We start from the raw sequence: 22,390 nt of genomic DNA, 5'->3' as shown, positions 1-22,390 counted from the left end.
TCAGTCTGCTTCTCGGTATCAGTATGTAAAGAGGTAGTAGGACTGTTCCCTTGAATGGAAAGGAGCAATGTTCAGAGTCTTCCTCAGAAGTCGAACCTTTGGTAATGCTACGGAGATAGGAGAGAAGCCCAGGGTAGCTGTGTCCTGGGCTGACCAGGCACACCGGAGCCACAGGCCTGCACTTGGCCACAAGCAGGGCAAAATGTGCTTCAGAGACAAGCAAGCTCGTGTCCTCTAGGAGTGATCTCTGTGACCATCTGTGTTTGGTGCAGTTGCCTTTTCCGTGCCATTGCAGGCTTGTGCAGGGAAGGGGGAGGCATGCAATTTGATGAAGATTAGAGTTTGAAGCCTCTAAGCCAGCTGATAATTGTGCTCACTGGTAGTTGGTGGGCAGTGCAGAGGAGGAGAGCCGGTCTGACTTGCTGTGACGAGAGGCTGGGGATAGGCCTTGTCTGAACAAAGTTGAGCTCTGGCAAGTTTAGTCCTGTGTCAGAGGCTATTTGTGCCATGTGGGTGTTAGGAAGGTTTCCTGAGATAATATCTTTAGTTTCCTCCTAAGGTCTTTCAGTCCTTGACTTGACATCTGGGGTGGCACAACTTCCATCTGTCTTCAGTCCGTGTAACCAAGCTTGAAATGCTCACATTCCTGACAGTGCCCTGAACTGGTGGGGCACGTACATAATCTCTTGGTGACTCTTTCCACTGGCTCCCTGTGATGACCCAGCACCAAGAATGAATTTAGCACAGTTATCTGTTGCTGATCCTGACCCAGGCTATTCCAGGTCCCAGTGGAGGGCACTGACACAGGAGAAGTTGGCCAAAGGTGGTTGAAAGTTACTTGTTTGTAAGCTAAATAGGGTACTTGAGAGTAGCATATATCTCTGTTTGAAACATAAGCATTCTTCCTGTCTCAAAAATCCACCAGCTGGATGGAGAAGTAGGGATTTTGTGGAGAGTTTTCTGGGGCTGGATGGCACAAGCTGATTTTTATTCCAGCTACCAGATATGGCATCTGAAATGTATTTGTCCTGAGATCTTTGTCCTGGCCAGATATTTGTTCTGGCCAGTGAGTGCATCTTCCAAAATGAGTCTATCAGCATCTCAGAAGCTTGGAGATGTGTCAGAGAAAGCATGCAGAAAGCACAACAGTATTTTGCTAGAAGGCAGCCTGGGCAATATGTCTGTATTCATGCCTTTGTTACAGGGTTCTGGGTTGTTTGCTCTGTGTGTTGACATGCTTTGATGTAGTTTATGGGCAGCACAGTACTCGGCTTTTTAGTCCTTGCTTTCCATACTTGTAGAGTAATAGACCCTTTCCAGGGACTATGAAGACACTGAACACTGCAGAATCCTTCTTTAGGGGCTAGTGGGACTGCCTTGCTGCTATTCAGTCTGTTTTGAGGCATAAACAGTATCCTCTCCAGTCCATTATCCTGGAACAATGAGTCATGGTGGTGCTAATCAATTCCTATTGACCTAATATTTCCTATAGGGAAACAGTAAATGCAGTGAATTTAATCTGACTGTATCCTCACTTACTCTTAGTGCGGTGAGGGCAGTGGGTCTATAGAGGCTGTCTTGGTGTAGCAGTAATAACCACTGTGGGCGGGATTTTTTTATGCTGCTAGTCAGTGTTGGTTCAGTTAGCACTGTACAGGTGCTGTTAGTACTTCCCTGGACCTGTTCTGGTACTGTTAGTTCTTTCCTGACTCCAGGCAAATGGTACAGTCTGAAAAAGAGATTGGAAATGTCTGCTTCAAGCATGAATGAGAAAAGCTGCATGGCCACCTGGTATCTTTCTTTCTTGGGTGCTTTCTCAGTCCTTCTATGCATTGGATATTCTTGTGTGTGCCTTGTCACTGCCCACAACAGCAAGCATAGGCTTAAATGAGGAAGTAGCAAAAATGAAGGTGTTGCTAAACAAAAAAAAAAAAGTATTGCCCCAAACAGGGGTGAGCATGCAGAGCCTTGAGGGCAAGCAAGAGCTGAGCTTGAGCATGGCTCTTTTTCTGATGACCAAGAGGGCTGCAAATACATGAGAAGGGTTGGGAGAACAGGTAAACACACAGCTCTTGGAAACCAAGCAGTGATTGAAACGCAGACACAAACAGTGAAACTCGGGGTGGGGGGGGCAAGGAGTGGCTTTTGTAGGCACCTCTTGAGTTTAGAGTGCTCACAGATATGCTGAGTGCACTTTGGCTCCCACTTTATGAAGAGTGTGCTCGTAAGCACCAAAGTAGTGATTTCTTCACTCTTTCATTTGGGCACTGAAGGTCTGTGTCACTGTCAGTCCCACTTACCAGTGTGGCAAAGTCTGTGGCTACAAAGAGCTACATCTCTTTGTCACTGTCTTGGAGAAATAGCTGTGGAGTTAAAACCCCTCATGTCCTCACTCAGATGTATGCTGCCACTGCAGGGGCTTCTCAGCTGAGGAACCTTTGGCACAGTAGTGGCCTGAGCTGCAAGTGTTTCTTCTTGCAGCACTTCGGAGCATTTTATCCAGGGGGAATTGCCAGTCCCCATCACAAAAACAACCTCAACGTTTAGGATACATGCCATCAGCACTTCCTTTGCTTTCAACCGTGATGTTTTCCTAGGTTCTCCTAGTGGTCATAGGGTGAGCCTTGTCTTGGGAGGGTGCTCATTTGAAACAGTGTCCTGAAGTGGCTGAGCCAGATTAATATCTAACTCATTAGGAGTTGGCAGGTTTCAGTCTCAGCCCTTGCACTTGTCTGGCTGAAAAATAAATTGGTTCAAATAATTAACCCAGAAAAATACTGTGATGGGTTTTGATGTTCTTGTTTTCTAGCATTTTTAATGAGCAAAACTGGATTACCAGGTGATCAGGCCAGCACCAGAGCAGGTGCAAAGGAAGGAGTGGGATGTGTGTGTGGACAGGAGCATACATGCATGGGGGAGGTCAGGGAAAGCAAGACTTCCACTTTGATGGAGGCAGGTATTCATTCTGCACAATTTTGTTGTGAAACTTTGCCTTGAATATCTTGACAGTTGTAAGTGCAATGGGGGCACCTCTCTTACAGCCTAGTTGCAGGGTGTATCTCTTAATTTTTGGGTGGTAAAGATTTTTATCTTGGTTGTGAAATTGAATTAGGTTCAGTTGAGCCTTTACTGAGCTCTGGGGTGGTAGCTGTGTTGTGGTTTCATGTCAAGCCTCTGTTTATCCTCTCTCCCTCCTGCTCAGCTCGGCATCGCTTTGGGCTTTCTGGTCCCTCCAGTTCTGGTTCCTAATGTTGAGGATGTGGAGAAGCTGGCCTACCACATCAGCATCATGTTCTTCATGACTGCAGGTGTGGCATCAGCCCTATTCATCCTGGTCATCATAGGTAAGGAGGTGGTAGTGTGGCCATGAAAGCAGGTGGGACTGAGAAGGTTGGCCTATGTGTATGAGGGGCCTGTGTGCTAGGAAATGGGTGAGGGATGTCATGAGGGATGTCATCTGGGGATATAGCCTAGCATGCAGCTGACAGGGTCGTGCAATACCATATCTTGCTGCTTCAAGCCCTTGATGAACAGCACAAAGGAGTGTAAGAGGTTGTGAGTGAGCCTGCCAAATTGTTAATTTCGCCCTTTGCCTGCATAATAAAACCCTGGCATGAGTAAGTCCTATAAAAGCCAACAGAAATCTTCAACGTTTCACAGTCATATTCCCTGCAAACAGTGTCAGGCATTTGGTTATGTCGTGGACCTGACTACCTCTTAAGGGTAGAAAGAAAGAGGCCATTTATACGGCAACAGAGGAATAAGCTGTTCCCAGGAGAAGGAAAGGTAACCAGTTATGAGTGGACAGAAGGAAGCATTAAGGGCAGTAGCAGTACACCAGAGGTACAATTCCCCTGCTTAATACATGAAGTAGAAGCCAGATCTTTAGCATGAAAGACTGGCATGCTCACTGGAGAGTGGAGCCTTTCTTACCAGCTCCATACAATTTTTTATAGGCTCCTCTTGCCAGCTTGTTCATGTTGCTTGTGGGTGAATCAGATGTAGACTTTAAGGAATCTGGGGCAGGGAATAGCTGTGGTACAAAAATGGCTGTCTAGCACCTGGTACAACCATGTCACTTGTGACTGGGATTTCTGAGTGCTACTTTAATGCTAGTAAGGACCAACAGATGGCTCGGCCAGCCTAATGAGTGTCAGGCCTGAACTAATACCTGGCACAGGTCACTGCTCCCCAGGCACTGGGCACTGCAGAGCACCAAGCCACCTTTGCCAACTGTCTTAGCCTGTTTTGCTTTGGCATGTGTAAATCTGTGTAACACTTTTAATCCCTGTGACATGGACATCATCCTCCTTGAGATGAAGGCATTATTAGTCCTGAGAACTCTTTTGTTGCTGCTGGCACTGCCTACAGAAAAAGGTAATTGAAGACAAGTTGTTTCCCTAGTAGCAAGAGTTATTGTTGGACAGAACCTGTTCTTTCCTGTTCTTGAGTAAGTTCATGCATGAAGACCAAAGCTTAAAGACAATGGTGTACTTTGTACATTTTGTACACTAAGCCTGTCTGCCATCCCTCAAATGACTCTATTCACAGTGTGTGCTCAGGCCCCCTGAATGCACCATTACAAACAGGTGTACTTTGTGTCTGGTTTCAGTCTTCCAGGAGAAGCCCCTCCACCCTCCAAGCAGAGCTCAGGCCTTGATCGAGTCGAGACCGACAGAGGAGTATTCCTACGTGCAATCAATCCTCCGTCTGCTCCACAATGCTAACTTTCTGCTGCTTATGGTCACTTATGGTAAGGGCTGGCACTTCTTGTGCAGTTGTCACTCCTTCTCTGTCCCTCTCTGTGCTCTGCTAGGGCAGCAACTGGCCTGAGTTTTAGGGGAGCTGTGCTGCCACAGACCAGGAATCCTTATAGCCCAGTACACTCCAGCAGTTGTTACAAGCAAATGCTTAGGGTCTTTGGCTGTTTGCTGTTCTGGGAATTTCCTTATCCTGTTCTTTTTTTTCCCTAGTTATTTAGTTACTTGCAATGAACTGATCTAAGTGCTTACCTAAGAAATACACGGAAGTATCTGAGTGCAAGTCACAGCACTGAGTGAAAGTAATTTCCTAAGGCAAGGGTATGACTGCCAGGCATCCCAGTAGAGGTCACGTGGAGTATACAGATGTGCAGACTTTGCCAGCTTCCTAGGCAGACCCTATGAAGCAAATGGAAGGAAGGATTGTAGAATAGCTTATGCCATCTGTCCTTGCATGCTGAATTTGCTGCTTGCTTCTCTTCCACAGTCTTGGTCTGTTTTTCTGAGGGCAGTGTGATACGTTGAATCTGTTCCTGATGTTAAATTGTCGTATGGAAAAGTGTTTTTCTCTTTAGCTGAAAGGCCACTGTGGTTTGTGTGTGGCTGTGTAATAGGGTATACTGTAGCCAGCTAGTTTGCAGAGTATTCCGTCCTCACTCTTCCTATTGGCTTGCTATGGAAGCTCCTCAGGGGCAAAGTTAAATATTGGTGGAAGTTCTGCCATTCTGCCTGCAATTGTGTCTGAAGGACCTGGTGGATGAATAGCCAGGTTGGAGAGAATGAGACAGTGGCTTTGTACCTGCTGAGGGTGCTAATGGTCTTTGGAGTTGTTGAAATCTCTGCTCCCTTCCTTCTCAGTGCAGTAGTCTTATAGAAATGCTCCTCTCGGGTTGCTCCTTAGCTCTGCTGGTTTGCAGTGCAGCTGCGGATTTTGGCTTGTATTTTTTTTTCATAGTACATAATGCCCTCTCAGAAAGTGAAAAGAGAAAAAACTGTCAGGCAGACTGTGTCTAAAGTTGGATTGTGTCATCTGCTCAGTTCACACTTACCCTTCAGGGAAAAGAGAGGGGAAAGCACTTGTTTGATAGGCATAAACAAGTCCCAGAGGAGACAGCAGTGCTCTCAGTACAAAAAGCATATTTAGAATCTGACCTTCCTAGGATGATTCCCTTGTGGCAGTCACAAACAGTGTGGTAAGGCTGTTCAGTGGCTCGTAATTCATTTTCTCTTCCTGCTGGTCTGTGCATTTATTCTGTTTCTCTCTGTGTCAGCTTCATGTCTGTCTCCAACTTGACTTAAGATGGTGACTGTTACTCAGAGAGGGAACTATGCAGTGAAACTTGTTTTTTTTTTTTTTTTGACTAGTCTGGCTTTAAAATGGGGACAATTCTTCCTACTCAAGTCAAAAATTACGTTGACCAAGACAGCTGCAGCCACATGAGTGCAACTGACTCATCCTGTCTAACTAACAAAGATACCTGCAGCCTCTCAGCTTTTGTGTTAGCATAATTCATGTCAGGGGAGAGAGGGGGAAACTTGCTGCTTGTTCATCTCCTCTGGCTGGAGAAAAAATGGGGACCCTTCCACGATGCCAGGTCAGAACAGGTCCGCAGACCTCCAAGGGCTTGCGATATTGCAGTAGCCATCAATTCCTTTCCTGTGATAAGACTTGCAGTGCTGGAAATGTTGGTGGCACTGCAGCTATGACAGTGCTAGTGAATTGTTTTTCAGGAAAGCCCTCAGACAGCTTTTTGCTCAAGGCTACTGATGCTGCTTTCATGAAGTTGAGGTATAACATGGAATGGACATTAAGAAACTGAGTTTACTGGGTTGGGCTCTCCATTGGAGAGCATGCTGCTGCTGGGAGGTTGTAGGCAGGAAAAGGGTGGGAAAGGCTGGTAAAGTAGGAGTGATGAGACAGTCTCAAAGAACCAGCATTTGGAAAGGTGATGGGGCAGTGAGGAGGAGGCAGGGCAGAGATATCTGCATAAGGAACCATTGTCCTGTAGAATTACAAGGGTGAAGAAGAGAGAGACCAAGAGACTGCTTATCTATAGAAGACCCGGATTCTAGTCTGAGGCTTAATAAAGCCTACTATTGGAGCTATAGGTAATAAAATTCCCTGTTTTGGCCTCTATAAAATAGAGGAGACACTTTGAGATCTCAAAAATGTTATTCTACAGCACATTACAAGCAAACCATGGTAACTAGCTAATGAATCAGGTGGGGCTGAACCTTCAGATGTCCTGCTCCCAGATACTAGTTCTGATTTTCCTCATCAGCCTGGGCAAATGGCCACTGCCCTGTTGGAAACAACCATTGCCTGTTTTACGGGCATTTAAACAGCTGTAATTATCAGAGAAACTTCACTGAGCAACTGTGACATATAAAGCGCCTGCAACTTTTGTCAGCCCTCACATATGCAAATTTGGCACACTGTCTTGATTCTTAGAATATTTTGCCTGACTCTGGTGCCAAGTGTTGCTGCCAACTCTGTATTACTTTCTACTCAGCTTGGGAGCAGGGGCCCTTGTCTGTCTTGGAAATGTATCACAGAGTTGCTGTGAAGCTACTTACTGGCAGCATGAGCTACCAGAGCAGCATCTGGCTGTCTTGACAAGGCTGCTATCCTCTTGGCTGGGTGAGAAATAGAGATGCACAAATTACTGGTCTATATGCCCAGCTTTGAAGTGAAGCAGCAGAGGGGCTGTGCAGATCTGCAATACTCCCATGTCCTGGCTCTGCAGTTTGTGGTGTCTCCTAGTGAGTGGGGTGCTCCAGAGGCAGAGATAAGATGAAGCGGCATTTGGGTCTTGTGGGCTGTTTTGGCATAGCCAAGTGTTGCAAAGAGACAGCTTTCAAGGCTGGAGAGCGCCTCCTTGCAGTGAGAGCTCAAATTGTTCTCCCCCATCTCTGCCTCCTAGCCCTGCTGGAGTTTCCAGTCTTTCTGAGTAATTCTTGAAAAGGATTGAGTGGATTCCTCCTGCCTAAAGAGCATGCCATTCAATTTACTAGTCTCTCCTGTAACCTTCTGAAATGATTTTGAAGCAGAAAGCATTGTTACAGGCAGTTGGCTTATTTGGGATCACTTGCATAAGTCTTCATTTGTTGTCTGTGCCATGAAACTGTGGAGCTGTTTAATCATAGAATGGTTTAGGTTGAAAGGAACCTTAAAGATCATCTAGTTCTAAGGTCTGTGCTGTAGGTGGGAACACCTTCCACTAGACCAGATTGCTGAAAACCCCTTTCAGCCTAGCCTTGAACACTTCCAGGGCTGGAACAGCTTCTTTGGGCAAGCTGTTCCAGTGTCTCACCACCCTCACAGTAAATTGTTATGTTGTCAGAGATGGCATGTGAAGGACGTGTGATGTGCCCTCCAGCTGCCAATCTTGTGACTCTTCTTAGTGCTCCCATGAGCTGTGTAGTGCAATGGGTATCCAGTGTTCAGTGGAGGAGTGGGCTAGGTGCAGGATTGCTGAGTACTTAAGGGTCAGGAGAGCTAGAGAACTTCAGGGTTAGGGAAGCTCAGTGGTTTGTTCCCTGTGTCAAAGTGCTGCCTGCTAGACTGCACTTCCCTATCCTGCACTGTACATTTTTGCTTTTAGGTGAGGGTGAAAGAGGAAAAGTAGGAAGTGGAAACTTGACATGTGTCTGTTCTGTCAGGATTTCAGGCACCTGAGACAGACTTTTTAAACCTATGCCTCCTTATGGAGTCTCTAGATGTGTGAGCTGCAGTGGTGAAGTCTGTGTCCCCACCCTTACCCCCATCAGGACCACTGAAGCCTCGAAGAGAAGCCAACTGAAAATGTAAATGACTTTCTGAGAAGAAAGTTGTGCCGACTGTTACAGACCTCATCCACCTGGGGAAGGTTTCTCAGTATCACCGAAGGTGAGAATCTAGCCGTTGCAGTGCTGCAGGTCCAGCGCACACGTGTATGTTATTGCCTACTATAAGCAAAGCTCTTGGGTTTTGTGCCCTTTTGAGAAGGTGTTTAACCAATGAGAGTTGCATATAAGCTGAAGCAGAGTGTCTGGATGGGGCTTGACCAGTATCACCCCAAGTTTCATTCTCACCTTGGGTGATACTGAGAAACCTTCACCAGGTGGCTGATGCCTGTAACAGTTAATCCAACTTCCCTTTCAATTACTTTCACAGATGGTTTTTTTTTTTTCAGACCTCGGTGGTATCTTTTAAAATGTAAGACTTTTCCCATGCAGACACATACCCCAGGTGTCTGGGGGTAATACTGTCTGTGCTTCACCATTGGCTCTGCTCCTGCTTGCCTTCTGGTGGTTTTTGGCTTGGAGAGAGTGTTTTTTACTGGCTGTCAGCAGGGAGAATGCTATCAGGCTTTTCTCTGGGAGGAAAACACACAGGTCAATGACACTGTTGTTTGTTGAATCCCAGGTCCTTGTTAAAGGTGTGATGCTGAGGCAGATGCTTTTCTAGTATTCTGTCTTGGCTGGGGGGAGGACAAAATTCCAGTGCTAAAGATGGATCTGGCTGTGAGGGAGGGTTGAGACTCTGTGAAGGACTTGCAAGTTCTTTCAGTACCAGAAATATGCACAGCCCTTCCTCTAGCTGGTAAGGTAAGAACCACCCTGAAACTGCAGGGTGCTTCCTCCTGCATGCTGAGGTCTGGATGTTGTTGGTCTGCATTTCTTGCAATGACCTATGTTTAGCCAGTCTGGCTGACTCCTCTGAGACTCGGCAGCCTTGATCTGGATTGATGCTCCCAAAGATTTCTCTCTCTGCGTTTCTACCTTTTCACAATCCAGTAGGAGAGTAGCAGGCTCTGAATGTGCTGCATTTTTTCCCCTCTCTCAGGTCTCAATACAGGTGATGTTGTTGGTCTGCATTTCTTGCAATGACCTATGTTTAGCCAGTCTGGCTGACTCCTCTGAGACTCGGCAGCCTTGATCTGGATTGATGCTCCCAAAGATTTCTCTCTCTGCGTTTCTACCTTTTCACAATCCAGTAGGAGAGTAGCAGGCTCTGAATGTGCTGCATTTTTTCCCCTCTCTCAGGTCTCAATACAGGTTGTTTCTACGCCCTCTCTGCTGAATTTTTGATCCATCACTACCCAGTAAGTGTATCCAGCCCTCATGGCCCTCTGATGCTTGCTGTTTTCCAGCACTTTCTGCCAAAGGAGAGTCTGTGAGAAATGCAATGTCACATAACTCCTGTCTGGCTCTGGCACAAGTTGGCTGGCTGGCAGGAGAGCATTGGTTCCTTTTTTTTTGTTACATCACCCCATGCAAAAGCTGGTGAGCTCTAGCAAAGACAGCTCCTTTGCACACTGAATGAAAGCATTTTCTTCTGAAAAAATCTTCCAGCAATGCCTGCACCCTGTTTGTGACTGTGATTTCTACTGGGACATCTGTTGCAGGAGGCTGCCTACAGTCATGCTCTGGTGGAAGAAGGGTGGGGATGCCTCAGTACCTGAGCAACTGTAGAGCTTACTGCTGGTGCTGTGTGCCAGTCTGCTTCTTTCTGTGCTGCCTTATAATGGGTCCCAGTATTTCCTAATCAATCTGGCCCAGATGCTAACACCAGACAGCAAGCTTCATAGGGTTTACGCTGACTCCTCTGAGAGTATCTGTTCATGCTGGCCAGTGCACACCTTTTTCTCTGGGCTAGCTCAGAGAGAAGTGCCAGACCACTTTTCTTTGTGGACTAGAATGCACTGCCTCATAGTGGGTTCAAAAGTGTTCTTGCAAAGGCTAGTTCTGATTAGCTTGTTACCAGCAGAAGTCATGTGTGGATACTAACTTTGGTGTCTCTTCCTCTCTGGGTTTTCTGCACTTTGCTTTTTGTTGTCTGTGACTTAACTCCTGCATTTGTGTGAGTGTGTGTATCTCACCACAGGGGGAGGAGGTGAATGCTGGCAGGATTGGACTAACCATTGTACTCTCCGGGATGGTTGGGGCTCTGATCTCCGGCATCTGGTTGGACAGAACCAAAACCTACAAGTAAGTCCCTTGTTTGCCTCTGTGCCCCTGGTGACTGTGCTGTTCCCCTGTACTGTGCAAGGAGCAACCCTGTGCAGTTGCAAGTTGTCAGTCTGGCAACTTAATCATTGGGAGGATTCCTAGGGGAAAAAATGCTGTTCTTCAAAATCCAGTTACTCTGAAGTGAAGTTTGGAGTCATGTGTTAATCTGCACTGGCCCATACAAGGTCTGGTTCCAGTGGTACCTAGGGAGGCATAGGCAGAGGATGAGATGGCCCAGCAGCTGCTTTGTCAGGGATGAGAGAATTCTTGGCACAAGCAGAATCAAGTCTACACCAGACCATTTCTCAGCCCTTACAAACCAGCTTCTGTGAATCTTTGTCCAGCTTAATGAAAGGCACATTGAATCCCGTGCCCAGAGACATTGCGTGAGAGTGTGTTGCTGTATTTAGGGCAGGCATAAGAGTTACTGGGGTTGCGGGTGGATGATTCTAGGTTTGCTGCTTGGCAGGCTGGGAAGGCAGATCTGGCCAGCATACCCTGCCATCTGCAAAGGGACACTTGACAGTCTTTGCTTGTCCTGCAGCTCCCAGTCCTCAGGAACTCAGATCTCACTGTCCGACCTATGTAGGATATGCCAGAGGTTGGACAGAACCTCTCATGTGTTACTCTGGGATCCATATAATCAGCTTTTTGGTTTCCCTGCTGGCTTTGAGAACTGTGCTATAACCTGTTATCTGAGATGGCTGGGTAGAGGGGGCTTTACTGCTGATGTGCTGACAATGAGTTGAAGGCTATTTCAGAGTTCTTTGCAGCAGCTTTTCATCTGGGGGAATCCTACTGCCTTTATCCTACCTGATATCTTGGGCCAGAAAAACACATTCTCTTTATAAATAGCTTAGATGAATCTGGCTAGCTGTCGGCATGCAGCTTCTGAAGTGGCCTCTGGCCCTACCTGTAAGGTAAAAAGTCGAGAGAAAATTGGCTTCTCTAATAAGAAAGGATGGTAGCTGAGGACTCCTGGATGCTGGGAAAGAGGAGCAGATGACTAATACAGAGACTGGCAGGTTGTTTGTTGCTGTTTCTAGATGGTTGTGTGGCACTGAGTAGTTCTTACTTGGCAGCCTGAGAAATAGAAACACAGCTGTTAGAACTGCACTAGCTAAGCATGCAATGTGACTTGTGTCTCTTTCCAGCCTGGGGCTAGTGGGAAGGTAGCCTCAACTGGCACTGCTGGATTGGATGATCTTCCTGATTGTCCATAAGTGAGGCTATGTTGCAGCATGAAGGCTTGAAGAGCTTTGTGGCTCACCAGGCAGAGATGGGAAATGTGGCAGAATGGGAGAGAGGGAAAACCAACAAATCCTGTATTTTGCTCCATGTCCCCTGCTTCCTTGGGGGACCATGTAGGTAGGCAGAACTGGCTGACAGTGCAGGAAAATAGGACCATGCCATCCATGGAATTTATCCTACAGACCCCAGGAACTATGTGGGGATAGATTTAGCTTTAGGTGAGGAAAAACACTGCTAAGAATTTATTCTCCATTGCAGCCCACAAAATGGTTTTCTGTGAAACTAGCACATTTTTTTCTGAGTGCTACAGTGTCTTTATTTAGCCCCATTTAAAAGTCTATTTAAAAAAACTGTCAAGATGCCAGATGTTCTAGGTAAGTACCCTCCCCCTGCCCTCCGCTGCTGAGATAGCATCAAGCATGAAATGGTAAGCACGTGAAAATCAGGAAGGAAAGATATCAAGTCCTTTTTTTAGTCAGCTTGGAGAGAGAGGAAAGCAAATGAATGGGATCCAGCTGTGATTGAAGGGAGCAGGGGAAGGTTAATAACACAAGGAATTGCAGAGCTCTGCGTGCGTGTTTGATCTTTACTGTACCATCAGCAGTTCCTTGAAAGGGAGAGGCTGTGCTAAGTCAGGCTTTCCCCATCTGTCATGCTCAGGCACCAAATGGCCTTGCACTCTTGCTTTTATTTGGCAGGGAAGTCCCTGCAGCAGCCCCTGCACTGTTCTTGTTTCTGGAATTAGCAGGCTCAAATTTGGTCCATACAAATAAATACATGAGTTATATTGTGACAAGCAAGCGGTGTCAGAACTGGGGCTGTGTCTGGTGGTATGACTCATTGAGAACAGCCCAACTCTTTGAAAGAACGCAGTTTAGAGTCATAGAGTCATTTAGGATAGGACCTTTCAAGTTTTGACACCAAGTTAAATGGGGCTCCATATACATCCTTCAGGTTCCTGGCTCAGAGGAGAGATGGGGCTGTGACACATGGAGATTTCTTGATATATTGGTATTTGTAAGGCAGTCTGGCTTGGAATGTGGTGTTTGGGGACTGAATTAATCATCACTTCTCTCTGGCTGTGCTTTGTTTTTAAAGGCAATGTTCATATGGCCTTGGGTCCAGCTGGTTGCAGGCAGTGCTCTCTGTTGTCATTGCTGCATAAGGCAAGATGTCATCTTGCATAAGGCAAGATGTCAGAAATATCCATCTCTCTCCATTGAGTAGGCAGAGGGCCCCAAGTGGTGTTTTCAGCTTAGGTCTGTACAGGTCCAAAGTGCATTAAAATTTGGGGGAGGAAGGAAAGACTTGGATAGTGGAGAATGGGGCAGCCTAGCCTGACCTGCAGTTTGGGCCTTCTTGATGTAGCCCTTTTCCAGGTTAGTCCTTGTGTAGAGGAGATGTCTTCACCCTGTCCTGTCATATGTTTTACATAAGTGATTTATCTAGGCTGTCCTTTTTTGTGGCCTTCATACAGAAAGAAAGTAGCATGAAGCCAAGTGCCAAAGGATGAGTGGGTGGTGAATACCAAACCAGCCTTCTCCAATTCTTCCCTTCTCCAGCATCTGACACCTTAGTGTCTTTGGCAATGGGATCCTTCTGTGAGCATAGGGACAAGCCTTTGTTCGGGGTCTTGTGCAGCCTAGAATGTGGTGTCCTCATAGCTAAATCTGTGGAGGCCATCTGTCATCCCAGTCTGTACTGCAGAGCATTCTGGAGCTGCACACAATATCCCAGTGAGCAGCTAAAACTGTTGTACATGGCTGTGCCCCCTGCTTCTCTCCCACCCAAGCTTGTTCATTTGTTGCTTCAGATGTTGCTTGACTCTAGTGTTTTCGCAGCTGCAGTCCCCTGTGAGTCTAGTCCTGTCACTTTGGCTTTCCTCAACCAAGTGACCTTGTGAGACAAGGCTGGACTGGGTCATGCCTGTTTCTTACTCTGAGGCTTCCTCTGGGGCAATTGTGTTCTTCATTTCAGTCCTGTTCCCTGCTGGCACTGGCCCTGTCTGGCATTTTTCCCCAAGGTCTCTATTTTCTCACAGTCCCTTGTGTGAGCTTTTTAATCTGCCTCTTCGTAAGGGTAGAGGATGTGGCTGGGAGGGCAGATGAATGTCAGGGCAGGTTGAGTTCATCTAAGTGACAAGCATGTCGGCTCCTTCACAGATCTCCTCTGGCTCTGCCACAGAGACTTGGCACTGGTGCTTTTGTAACAATTCTTCCACATGGGTACACTGGACTTCCTTCCACACCCCAGAGCACAGAGGTGGGTTAAGCCAAATTTTCCTAAGGTGGTGTAGCAGGATGCCTAATTTCCAGCCTGCGCTCACTGCACTAGTCAGCCTGTTATGGAGACTGTTCCAGACAATAATTATCAGTCCCTGTAGGGCCATCATGGAAACAGGTTGCTAAAAATACCAGAATGCAGTGCCAACGTCCTCTGTGAATCTGCTTCCTCCTCCTTTGTGCTTTTCTCACTCCCATAAGATTTATGGCTATGATAAGAGGCTTATTAAGAAAAACTGGGCATTATGCCATGCCCTGGTGCCCCTAGGGCCACAGAGCATTCTTGTCTCTAGTGAACATGGTGACAAAGGCCACTTCCTGAGAAACACCCTCCCTCGGCGTATTTCCCTGGGGTGTTTTTTTTTCCCTGTCATAGAATCACAGAATCAACCTGGTTGGAAAAGACCTCCAAAGATCACCGAGTCCAACCCTACTGCCATTACTAGACCATGGCACTAAGTGCCACATCCAGTCTCGTCTTGAAAACCTCCAGGGATGGTGAATCCACCACCTCCCCTGGCAGTCCATTCCAATGCCTGGCTACTCTCTCTGTAAAAAAATCTCTTCCTAATATCCAGCCTAAACCTCCCCCGGCAGAGCTTGAGTCTGTGCCCTCTTGTCCTACTGCTAGATGCCTGCACACCAGTGTCTGCCTGCGTCTCAGTTAAACCCTCTTCAAAATTATGTGTCTTGCTTGAACTGCTGAGCACTACGTCTCCTTTTTTGTCATCAGTGATATGCTCAGGGAAGCAGGGTCTTGGTAAAGTCTGGTTTGGCATAAGTCTGCTTGAGGCTGTTTTCTGCAGCCAAGTGCCCATGAAAACTTAAGAAGTGTGGGTTGGACGAGTGGACAGTAAAGTGGGTTGTGAACGAGCTGAGTGGTAGATCCCAGAGAGTTGTGAGCAGTGGCATAGAGTCTAGTTGGAGGCCTGTCACTAGTGCTGTCCCCCAGGGTTCTACACTGGGCCCAGTTTTGTTCAACTGATCTATCAATGACTTGGACGAGGGGGCAGAGTTGCCTTCTTGGCAAGTTCACTGATGATACAAAACTGGGAGGAGTGGCTGATACCTCAGAGGCTGTGCTGCACTTCAGACAGACCCGGTTAGAGAGTCGGGCAGGGAAGAACCAACTGTAATTCAACAAGGATGAGTGCAAGGTCCTGCACCTGGGGAGGAACAACCCCAAATACTGGTACAAGTTGGGAACTGACCTGCTGAAGAGCAGCTCTGTGGAGAAGGACCTGGGTGTCCTGGTGAACAATAAGCTGTCCATAAGCCAACAGTGTGCCCTTGTGGCCAAGAAGGCCAGTGGAATCCTGGGATGCATTAAGAAGGCTATTGCCAGCAGATCGAGGAAGGTGATCCTGCCTCTCTCTACTCAACCATCATGAGGCCGCACCTGGAGTATTGTGTCCAGTTCTGGGCTTTTCAGTACAAGAGGGACATGGAGCTCCTGGAGTAGGTCCAGCAGAGGGTGAGGAAGATAATTCACTCTCGAGAAGAGATGACTGGGAGGGACCTCATTAATGTATACAAGTATACAAATGGGAAGTGCCAAGATGATGGAGCCAGGCTCTACTCAGTAGTGGAAACCAGTAAAACAAGAGGTAATGGACAAAAACTGATGCACAGGAGGTTCCACCTGAATACAAGGAAGAACTTCTTTACTGTGCAGTTGCTGAGTACTGAACAGATTGCCCAGAGGTTCTCCCTCACTGAAGGTATTCAAGAACCATTGGATGCAGTTCTAAGCCATGTGCTCTAGGATGGCCTAGAGTAGGGAGGCTGGACCAGATAACCCTTTATGGTCCCTTCCAACCTAACTGAATTTGTGTTCTGTCCCTGCTGGCAGTAACTAAACTTCTTAGGGCCATGGCCCCCTCTTGGAGGCCTGCATGGTATTTTAGCACTGACTGATACATAGTATGGAGACTCTTGTTTATGGAAGGAATACCCAATTCAAACTTAGTCCATGCAGCCCAAGTACAGAGCTGTAATTCTAGCTTTGAACTCCTTTCCTAATAATCTCTTTCCTCCATGGCTGCTTGTCAAGGGATGGGAGGCATAAGAACTCGTGAGAGACAACTGAGGAACCTCTATTGAGCAGAAAAAGGCTTTTACCTGCTGATCTTGCACTTTCTTGGGCTGATGTGTAACTGCACTGTCATTCTTTCAGCTCTTCTCCTTCTGCAGCCTCCAGGCTGTGTGCCAGCTATGTAGCTGCAATGCATTATAGCAGAAGTAAACAGCCCCTTTATGCTGCCTTCACAGAAGACTTTTTTCCTCTGTGAAAACACTGGAAAGAACATATTCTAGAAATGATACAGCATTGGAGGTTGAGGGATTTGACTACTCCTTTGATACACAACAAAATTACTTGTCACAACAAAATATTGTTTAGCCTTTCAATACACTAAATGTGTCTGCTGAGCCTTTGCAAGTATGGATCATTAGCTAAAGTCTGAAATTAACTTCTCAGACCTGTGTTTGGATACGAATTGACATATGAGCATGAGCCCCACTGACTGCAGTCAGTGCAGCAGTGAGGGAGCTCAGAACCTTAGCTGGAACAGTCTGGATTTATCTGTAATAATTCAGTATACTGGAAACATTTTATTACACATTGTAATACTGGCTGCCTGTTTGGGCTTGGATTTTACACAGTGGTCAGTTGCTTTATACAGGAAAAGAGAAAATAGTTTGAGATTTAGTTTCTTCAGGAGGATTCTAGAAACTCATACCAAACACATTTCTTAATGGATTAAGACTAAAATTTGGTAGAAAGTACACGAGTAGCTTGTGGTTATACATTTAACTTCTTCCTAAAAGACAATCGCCAAAAGGTTTTATCATCTCTGGTAACTGTTCTACTTTCAAAATCCTGGTGGAATTTCGGTCAGGTAAAGGATTTACCTCTCCCTCCTCTCCCTCCTGAAAGCTATGTACAGTGGCAAGCTAGCTACTCGCTGCCGCTTGTACTAGAAAGAGCCTTTTTTTTTTTTTGATGTGGGAAGGGTTTCCTCGGTGTCTATTCAAGGATGGCAATTGCTAATGCTTTGGATCTGCTAAAGCTGGCCCCGGGCTGCTGCGTGTGTCTCAGCAGTGCTGAGTTCACTGATGATCTTCGTGTGGCCTGGCTGTAGGTTTGGCTGTTTCCAGAATCTGCCTGGCATGCTTCCTGAGCACAGGGTCTCTTTGTCTCCTCTGCACAGAGATGAGAGCTTGTGGCTCAGCTGCAGTTGGCTGTGGAACTAGCACTAGTTTTGCTAAATGCTCCTGTGGTTTGAGGGTGAGGCTGTGAGGGCAACCTGGCTTGCACATCATCTCTCCAAATACAGTAGGCAGTTTAAACAACAGAAAGAAGCAGCAATGAAAGCTGCTTTGCACAGCACTGAAAAATACAGGCTCCTAAGACTGTAGCAGTGTTGACACCTCTTCCCTTTTCTTTCCTGCTTGAGAGTTCTCAGTCTCCTTGGCTTCTGCTTATAAATAAGCATGTACAACTGGGTATAGTACAGAGGTTGCCCAAGAAAAACTAATGATCTCTTTATTTGGCTCTTGTTCTGCCCTTCAAGTGGCCTGTATAGTACATGACCAGGGACCTGTCAGCCTATGGTAGGATCTGAGTTTCTTGGCTGCCTCATAGGTGGTTCCTTATAGATGTCTTGACCCCATAGGGAGCAAAGCTCATGGTCATGAGGTAGGGATGCGAAAACTCCTAGGTCTTGTTCTTCCTTCTCCTGCTGCCCTGCTGTGTGTGCAGGCCCTTCTGTGCTCTCTGTCAGTACAGTTCCTCTGTCTGGGGTATGAGTGTTAAGAGAGCTGTGCAACTTTTTGAATATTTTTTTAACCGTATGCTATACCACAATCTGTGGGCAAAAAGGGGAACTGGATTAAGTAAAATCCTGACTGCTTTTCCTTGCAGGCAGACAACACTAGTCGTCTATATCATGTCTATGGTGGGAATGATAGTCTACACCTTCACTCTGAACCTAGGTCACCTCTGGGTGGTCTTCATGACTGCTGGCATGCTGGGGTAAGTTCATTTGCAGGCTGCTTTCCTCAACATGTGAGCTGCTAGGGCATGAGCAGAGAGGCAGAGCTTGTGGTGCAGGAGGGACTGGGAGGAGCCATAGCATGTGTATGACTCCTGCATAGTTTAAGGACAAAATGATCTGGTCTTCCCATCTCTCACTTGCATATGGTTTGTTAGAATCACGGACATTATTGTGACCCTGCTCAGCTTCAGCTGACTTGCTTGTTCCAGGTAATCCTGTGGAAGCATTTGTAAAACGAGTGCTACCACAGCCCCATAGCTGACCAATGGACAGAAATGAAAAGCACGTGGGCCTGAGTGGCTGCTAGACTGTGCTGGGGGCAATGCCCCTCAGAGTTACGTGCTACACTGTGCCTCTTCAGTCTTCCTTCCAGCAGTTGTTTTCTGTGTGCTCCTTTACAGGTTTTTCATGACAGGATACCTTCCCCTGGGTTTTGAGTTTGCTGTGGAGTTGACATATCCAGAATCAGAAGGAACATCATCAGGGCTGCTTAATGTCTCAGCACAGGTAGGTATGCTGTGTTGCCTTTGCTTGCCTCTTTTTAGGCAGAGAGATTAAATTGTAGCTCCAAGCCTTGATTCCTATATCTTGACCATTATTATTGTGATGTACTGCAGATCTAAGCACCCCAGGACCAGGATTTTTGAATGATGTTCCTCATGGCATTTCTCTACTGGTACCCATTCTGTTTCTGTTTAAGAAAATTCATCAGAATGCCAATCATCCTTGCCTTTTCCAACATTGCTCCTAACAGCCTAGGACCTGTTTTTTCTCCAGTGAGAGATGGGGTTCCGGCCTTAAGGGTCATCTTTCATCCCACCAGCTGCATAGAGGTGCTCTGGATGCATTTATCACCAAACTTTAGCCTCACTAGGCCAACTGCTTGGCTGGTCTGTGTGCTCCAATACTTGGTAAAGCTGGGAAGCTGTTTGTAGTGCTTTATAGTAACAGCAAGCTTGACACTTCCTTTGTTTGTTTGTAGATTTTTGGTATTGCCTTCACCATTGGCCAAGGGCAAATCATGGATCGCTTTGGAACGAAGGCAGGAAACATCTTTCTTTGTTCCTTTCTGTTCCTGGGGACTGTTATGACAGGTAATTAAAATTTTTAGTGTTCTTCTGCGGTGACTTTTCTCCTTGGGCTTGGCATATGAATTGAAGGGCTTTTGTGTGCAGTGGTGCCTGCAGGAAAGGGCAGAACCCACCCAGCAGTCCCATAGGAATACCGTTGTTCTTCAAGCATCTGGTCCGTGTAACAAAGGAGATTCAAGGCTTCTTGTCCTGGCTGCTGGTTGAGGTCTCAAAGTTGTACCTTCTACATGCTGCAATAAGGAATCTCTATCCTTCCTGTTTCAGAAGTGTTCTCAGCCTTGTCCAGAAGAGTGGTTTCCCTTGCTCACCATAATGTGTTCCTGTCTCTTCTGGGGCCTCTGCTGCCCAGTTGAGTCCTGGAGAAATTGATTTGGGCTCTGTATGGTGACTTAACTGCCTTCATATCTCTCTTCCTCCCTCTGTTCCAGCATTCATTAAGGCAGATCTCCGAAGACAGCAGGCTAATTCAGAAAACGAAAAGACAGTGAGTAAACCCCCCTTCAGTCCCTGCCCCTGCTATTAGTTAGGAACAACACCCAGCCTTTCTCCTTTCTAGGAAAGGGGCTGGCTTTTGGGGGAAGCTCCTTGACGTTTTCAGGCAGGTGGATGTAATCCCAGCTCTGGCAGTTGCTGAGGTTTCTTTTGCTCACTGTTAATGTCATGCAGAATCTGTGAGCTCTGGTCCTCTGGGAGTCTGCAAGGCTTCACATATTTTCATATCGGCTAGGGCCAGATGTAGGACAGTGCTGTGCTTGCTTCCCTCCCCTGACAACGTGTTCAGTCCTTCAGTGCTTTGCCCTTTTTTAAAGCTGAGTAACTATTATTCCAGGCCCCTAGGGTGGCAGGTTATTCCTCTTATTCCTTGCCCTCAGCTGCCAAGCGGGGTTCAGTGTACGTGGTTGGAGGAAGCTAGTGACAAAGCCCAAATGAGGACTTGAGCAGCCTGGCTCCCCACACTTTGCACAGTGCTGTGGGCAAGGCTATTAGTACAGCAGCTCTGCTCCGACCAGCTGCTTAGGAAGGTGGATTTTCAATTACAAAAATATGCCTTTGAATTTTTATTTTAGTTTTATTTTTATTGCACTATCTGAGCAAAAATGCAAAAGGTAGGATAAAAGAGTACAGCTTATCCAGTTTGGGTAAAGGACTCCTCTCTCCCCTGTTATCATAACTTAAAAAGAATTCCTGCTTTTTTTTTTCTGCTCTGATGCTTACAACTCTGGTTGATTTTAGCAGTGGTGAGCATCATGGTCTACAGGACCAAAGCTAGAAGACAGCCGCTCTTGCAGAGTCCTGGTTTGAATGCGGCTAACTGGAACACACTTAGCTAAGCACGGGGCTGGGGTAAAGACTAGTCTGTGATACACACCAAACTGCTTGTATCCCTGGATGAACACTTCTGAAGTCAAAGGCAGAAGATGAACTGTAAGGCCAAACAAGCCCTGAGGCAGCAGGGTTGTAATGAGAGGTGCTGGTGGCACTGTGACTTCATTTATAACTCAAATATGGAAGGCCCAGGCAAGGACCTGAGGTCCTTGGCAGTGAAGGTGATGCCTACTAGTAGTAAGGTCTTTTCCCTCTCTCAGACATTTCTCTCACCAGATGAATTTTACATTTTAAAGAAATTTTTAATATAAATCTTTTTAGTCTAAATACAATCATAAAAGCTTGCTTCTGGAGGGGGAAGAGCATTGAGACCAGAGCAAAGGAGGTGCAGGTGTCATTTTTATAATCCTGAAAGCCTCCAGAACTAACAGTAGTAAGAACCAGAGGGATGTATGTGAGGTAACAGATCTGTCAGTCAAAAACCTCACTGGCAGCTCCTTCCCCCTGAGGAGTCATACCCTGAAGAAGTCATGATGGACACCACACCGCAGCCCCAAATGTGGCCTCCACATAGCTGAGCTCACCTCAAGCCTAACAACCAACTGCAGGTGCTCAGCCAGCTGAAGGTAGGCTGAGTCTAGTGTTCTGCACTAAGATGGAAGCCTCAGCCATAGGAGCAGCCAGCTAGGCTTAGGCATTATGTGCTGCCATTTGTGGAGAACTCTGACAGAGTCAGGTACCTGAGCTTTCCTGTGTGGCACAGCTGCCTTACACATGCTTGGGTGATTTTACTGATTTCTTCCTTTGCCTGTTCCTCTGTCTTATTTTCCTCTGCTTTCATTTCCTTCCCTATTTGCCTTCATATTTTCTGGCCTGGTGACTTGTGACTGTTGTTGCAGAGACTCCAAGGCAGCAATCAGATCATGGATTATGGGACTGTAGCTTGTAACTCTAACCTCATCAATTCCCACTCCTGCTCACTAGCTCATACACAAAGGTAGGAGAATTGCACTAATCTACTTCTCTGAGCACTCATGGGGTGGCACAGGCACCAAACCAATGGCACTTCAGGGGTGACAGCAGTGGCCATAAGAATACCAGGAATCTTTCTGGCCTTCTCAGGTACTCATCTGAGAGGAAAGACAATTTCAGCTTCCAAGAACAGAGTGGAGGTACCACCAGACTCATGTCAGATAGAGGCATAGGGATTCAACTAAGTGTAGCAAAGCAAAGCCTGAGGCTGGAGCAGATGGAGAACTGAATTGTCAGTCAGTTGTTGGGGAGAGGAGGTGCAGACATTTGGAGACTGTAATCTGACATTTACAGTCCAGATTCTTGGTTGGAGGTGATACCAGGAACCCTATAAAGAGTTGGATTTGATCATAGCCAGGGTGCATGGCCAACTGCAAGAAAGTTTAAAAACATGTAGCAGTAACAAAGTCATTGGGTTGGTGCCTTTTGGTATAAGAATGCCTGAAAACTGTAAAGCTCTGTGCTTGCAGGTCTGTGAATCTCAGTGGCAACTGGCATTTTTTCTCTGCTGTTGCTGGGGGTGGTATGCTTTATTACTCACTGTCCTCTGCTTCACACTGACTGGCTGGTCTGCCAAGTTAACCATGCTACCCTTT

General features: G+C 46.6%; 1 protein-coding gene across 1 annotated transcript; it reads left to right on the top strand.

The window, feature by feature from the left end:
- The first annotated feature begins 3,163 nt into the window (after positions 1-3,163).
- Positions 3,164-21,763, top strand: FLVCR2 (feline leukemia virus subgroup C cellular receptor family, member 2). The gene is made up of 9 exons (XM_009069236.1): positions 3,164-3,344; positions 4,613-4,753; positions 9,789-9,847; positions 10,630-10,733; positions 18,213-18,323; positions 18,747-18,852; positions 19,328-19,439; positions 19,865-19,920; positions 21,662-21,763. Exons 1-9 carry the CDS (start codon positions 3,164-3,166, stop codon positions 21,761-21,763), a joined length of 972 nt encoding a protein of 323 aa, XP_009067484.1.
- Positions 21,764-22,390: the final 627 nt, after the last annotated feature.

The sequence above is a fragment of the Acanthisitta chloris genome, unplaced genomic scaffold (genome assembly GCF_000695815.1).
Source record: "Acanthisitta chloris isolate BGI_N310 unplaced genomic scaffold, ASM69581v1 scaffold18532, whole genome shotgun sequence".
NCBI classification, from domain to species: Eukaryota; Metazoa; Chordata; class Aves; order Passeriformes; family Acanthisittidae; genus Acanthisitta; species Acanthisitta chloris.
The sequence above is the reverse complement of the archived record's forward strand: the minus strand, read 5'-3'. Positions and strand labels throughout refer to the sequence as shown.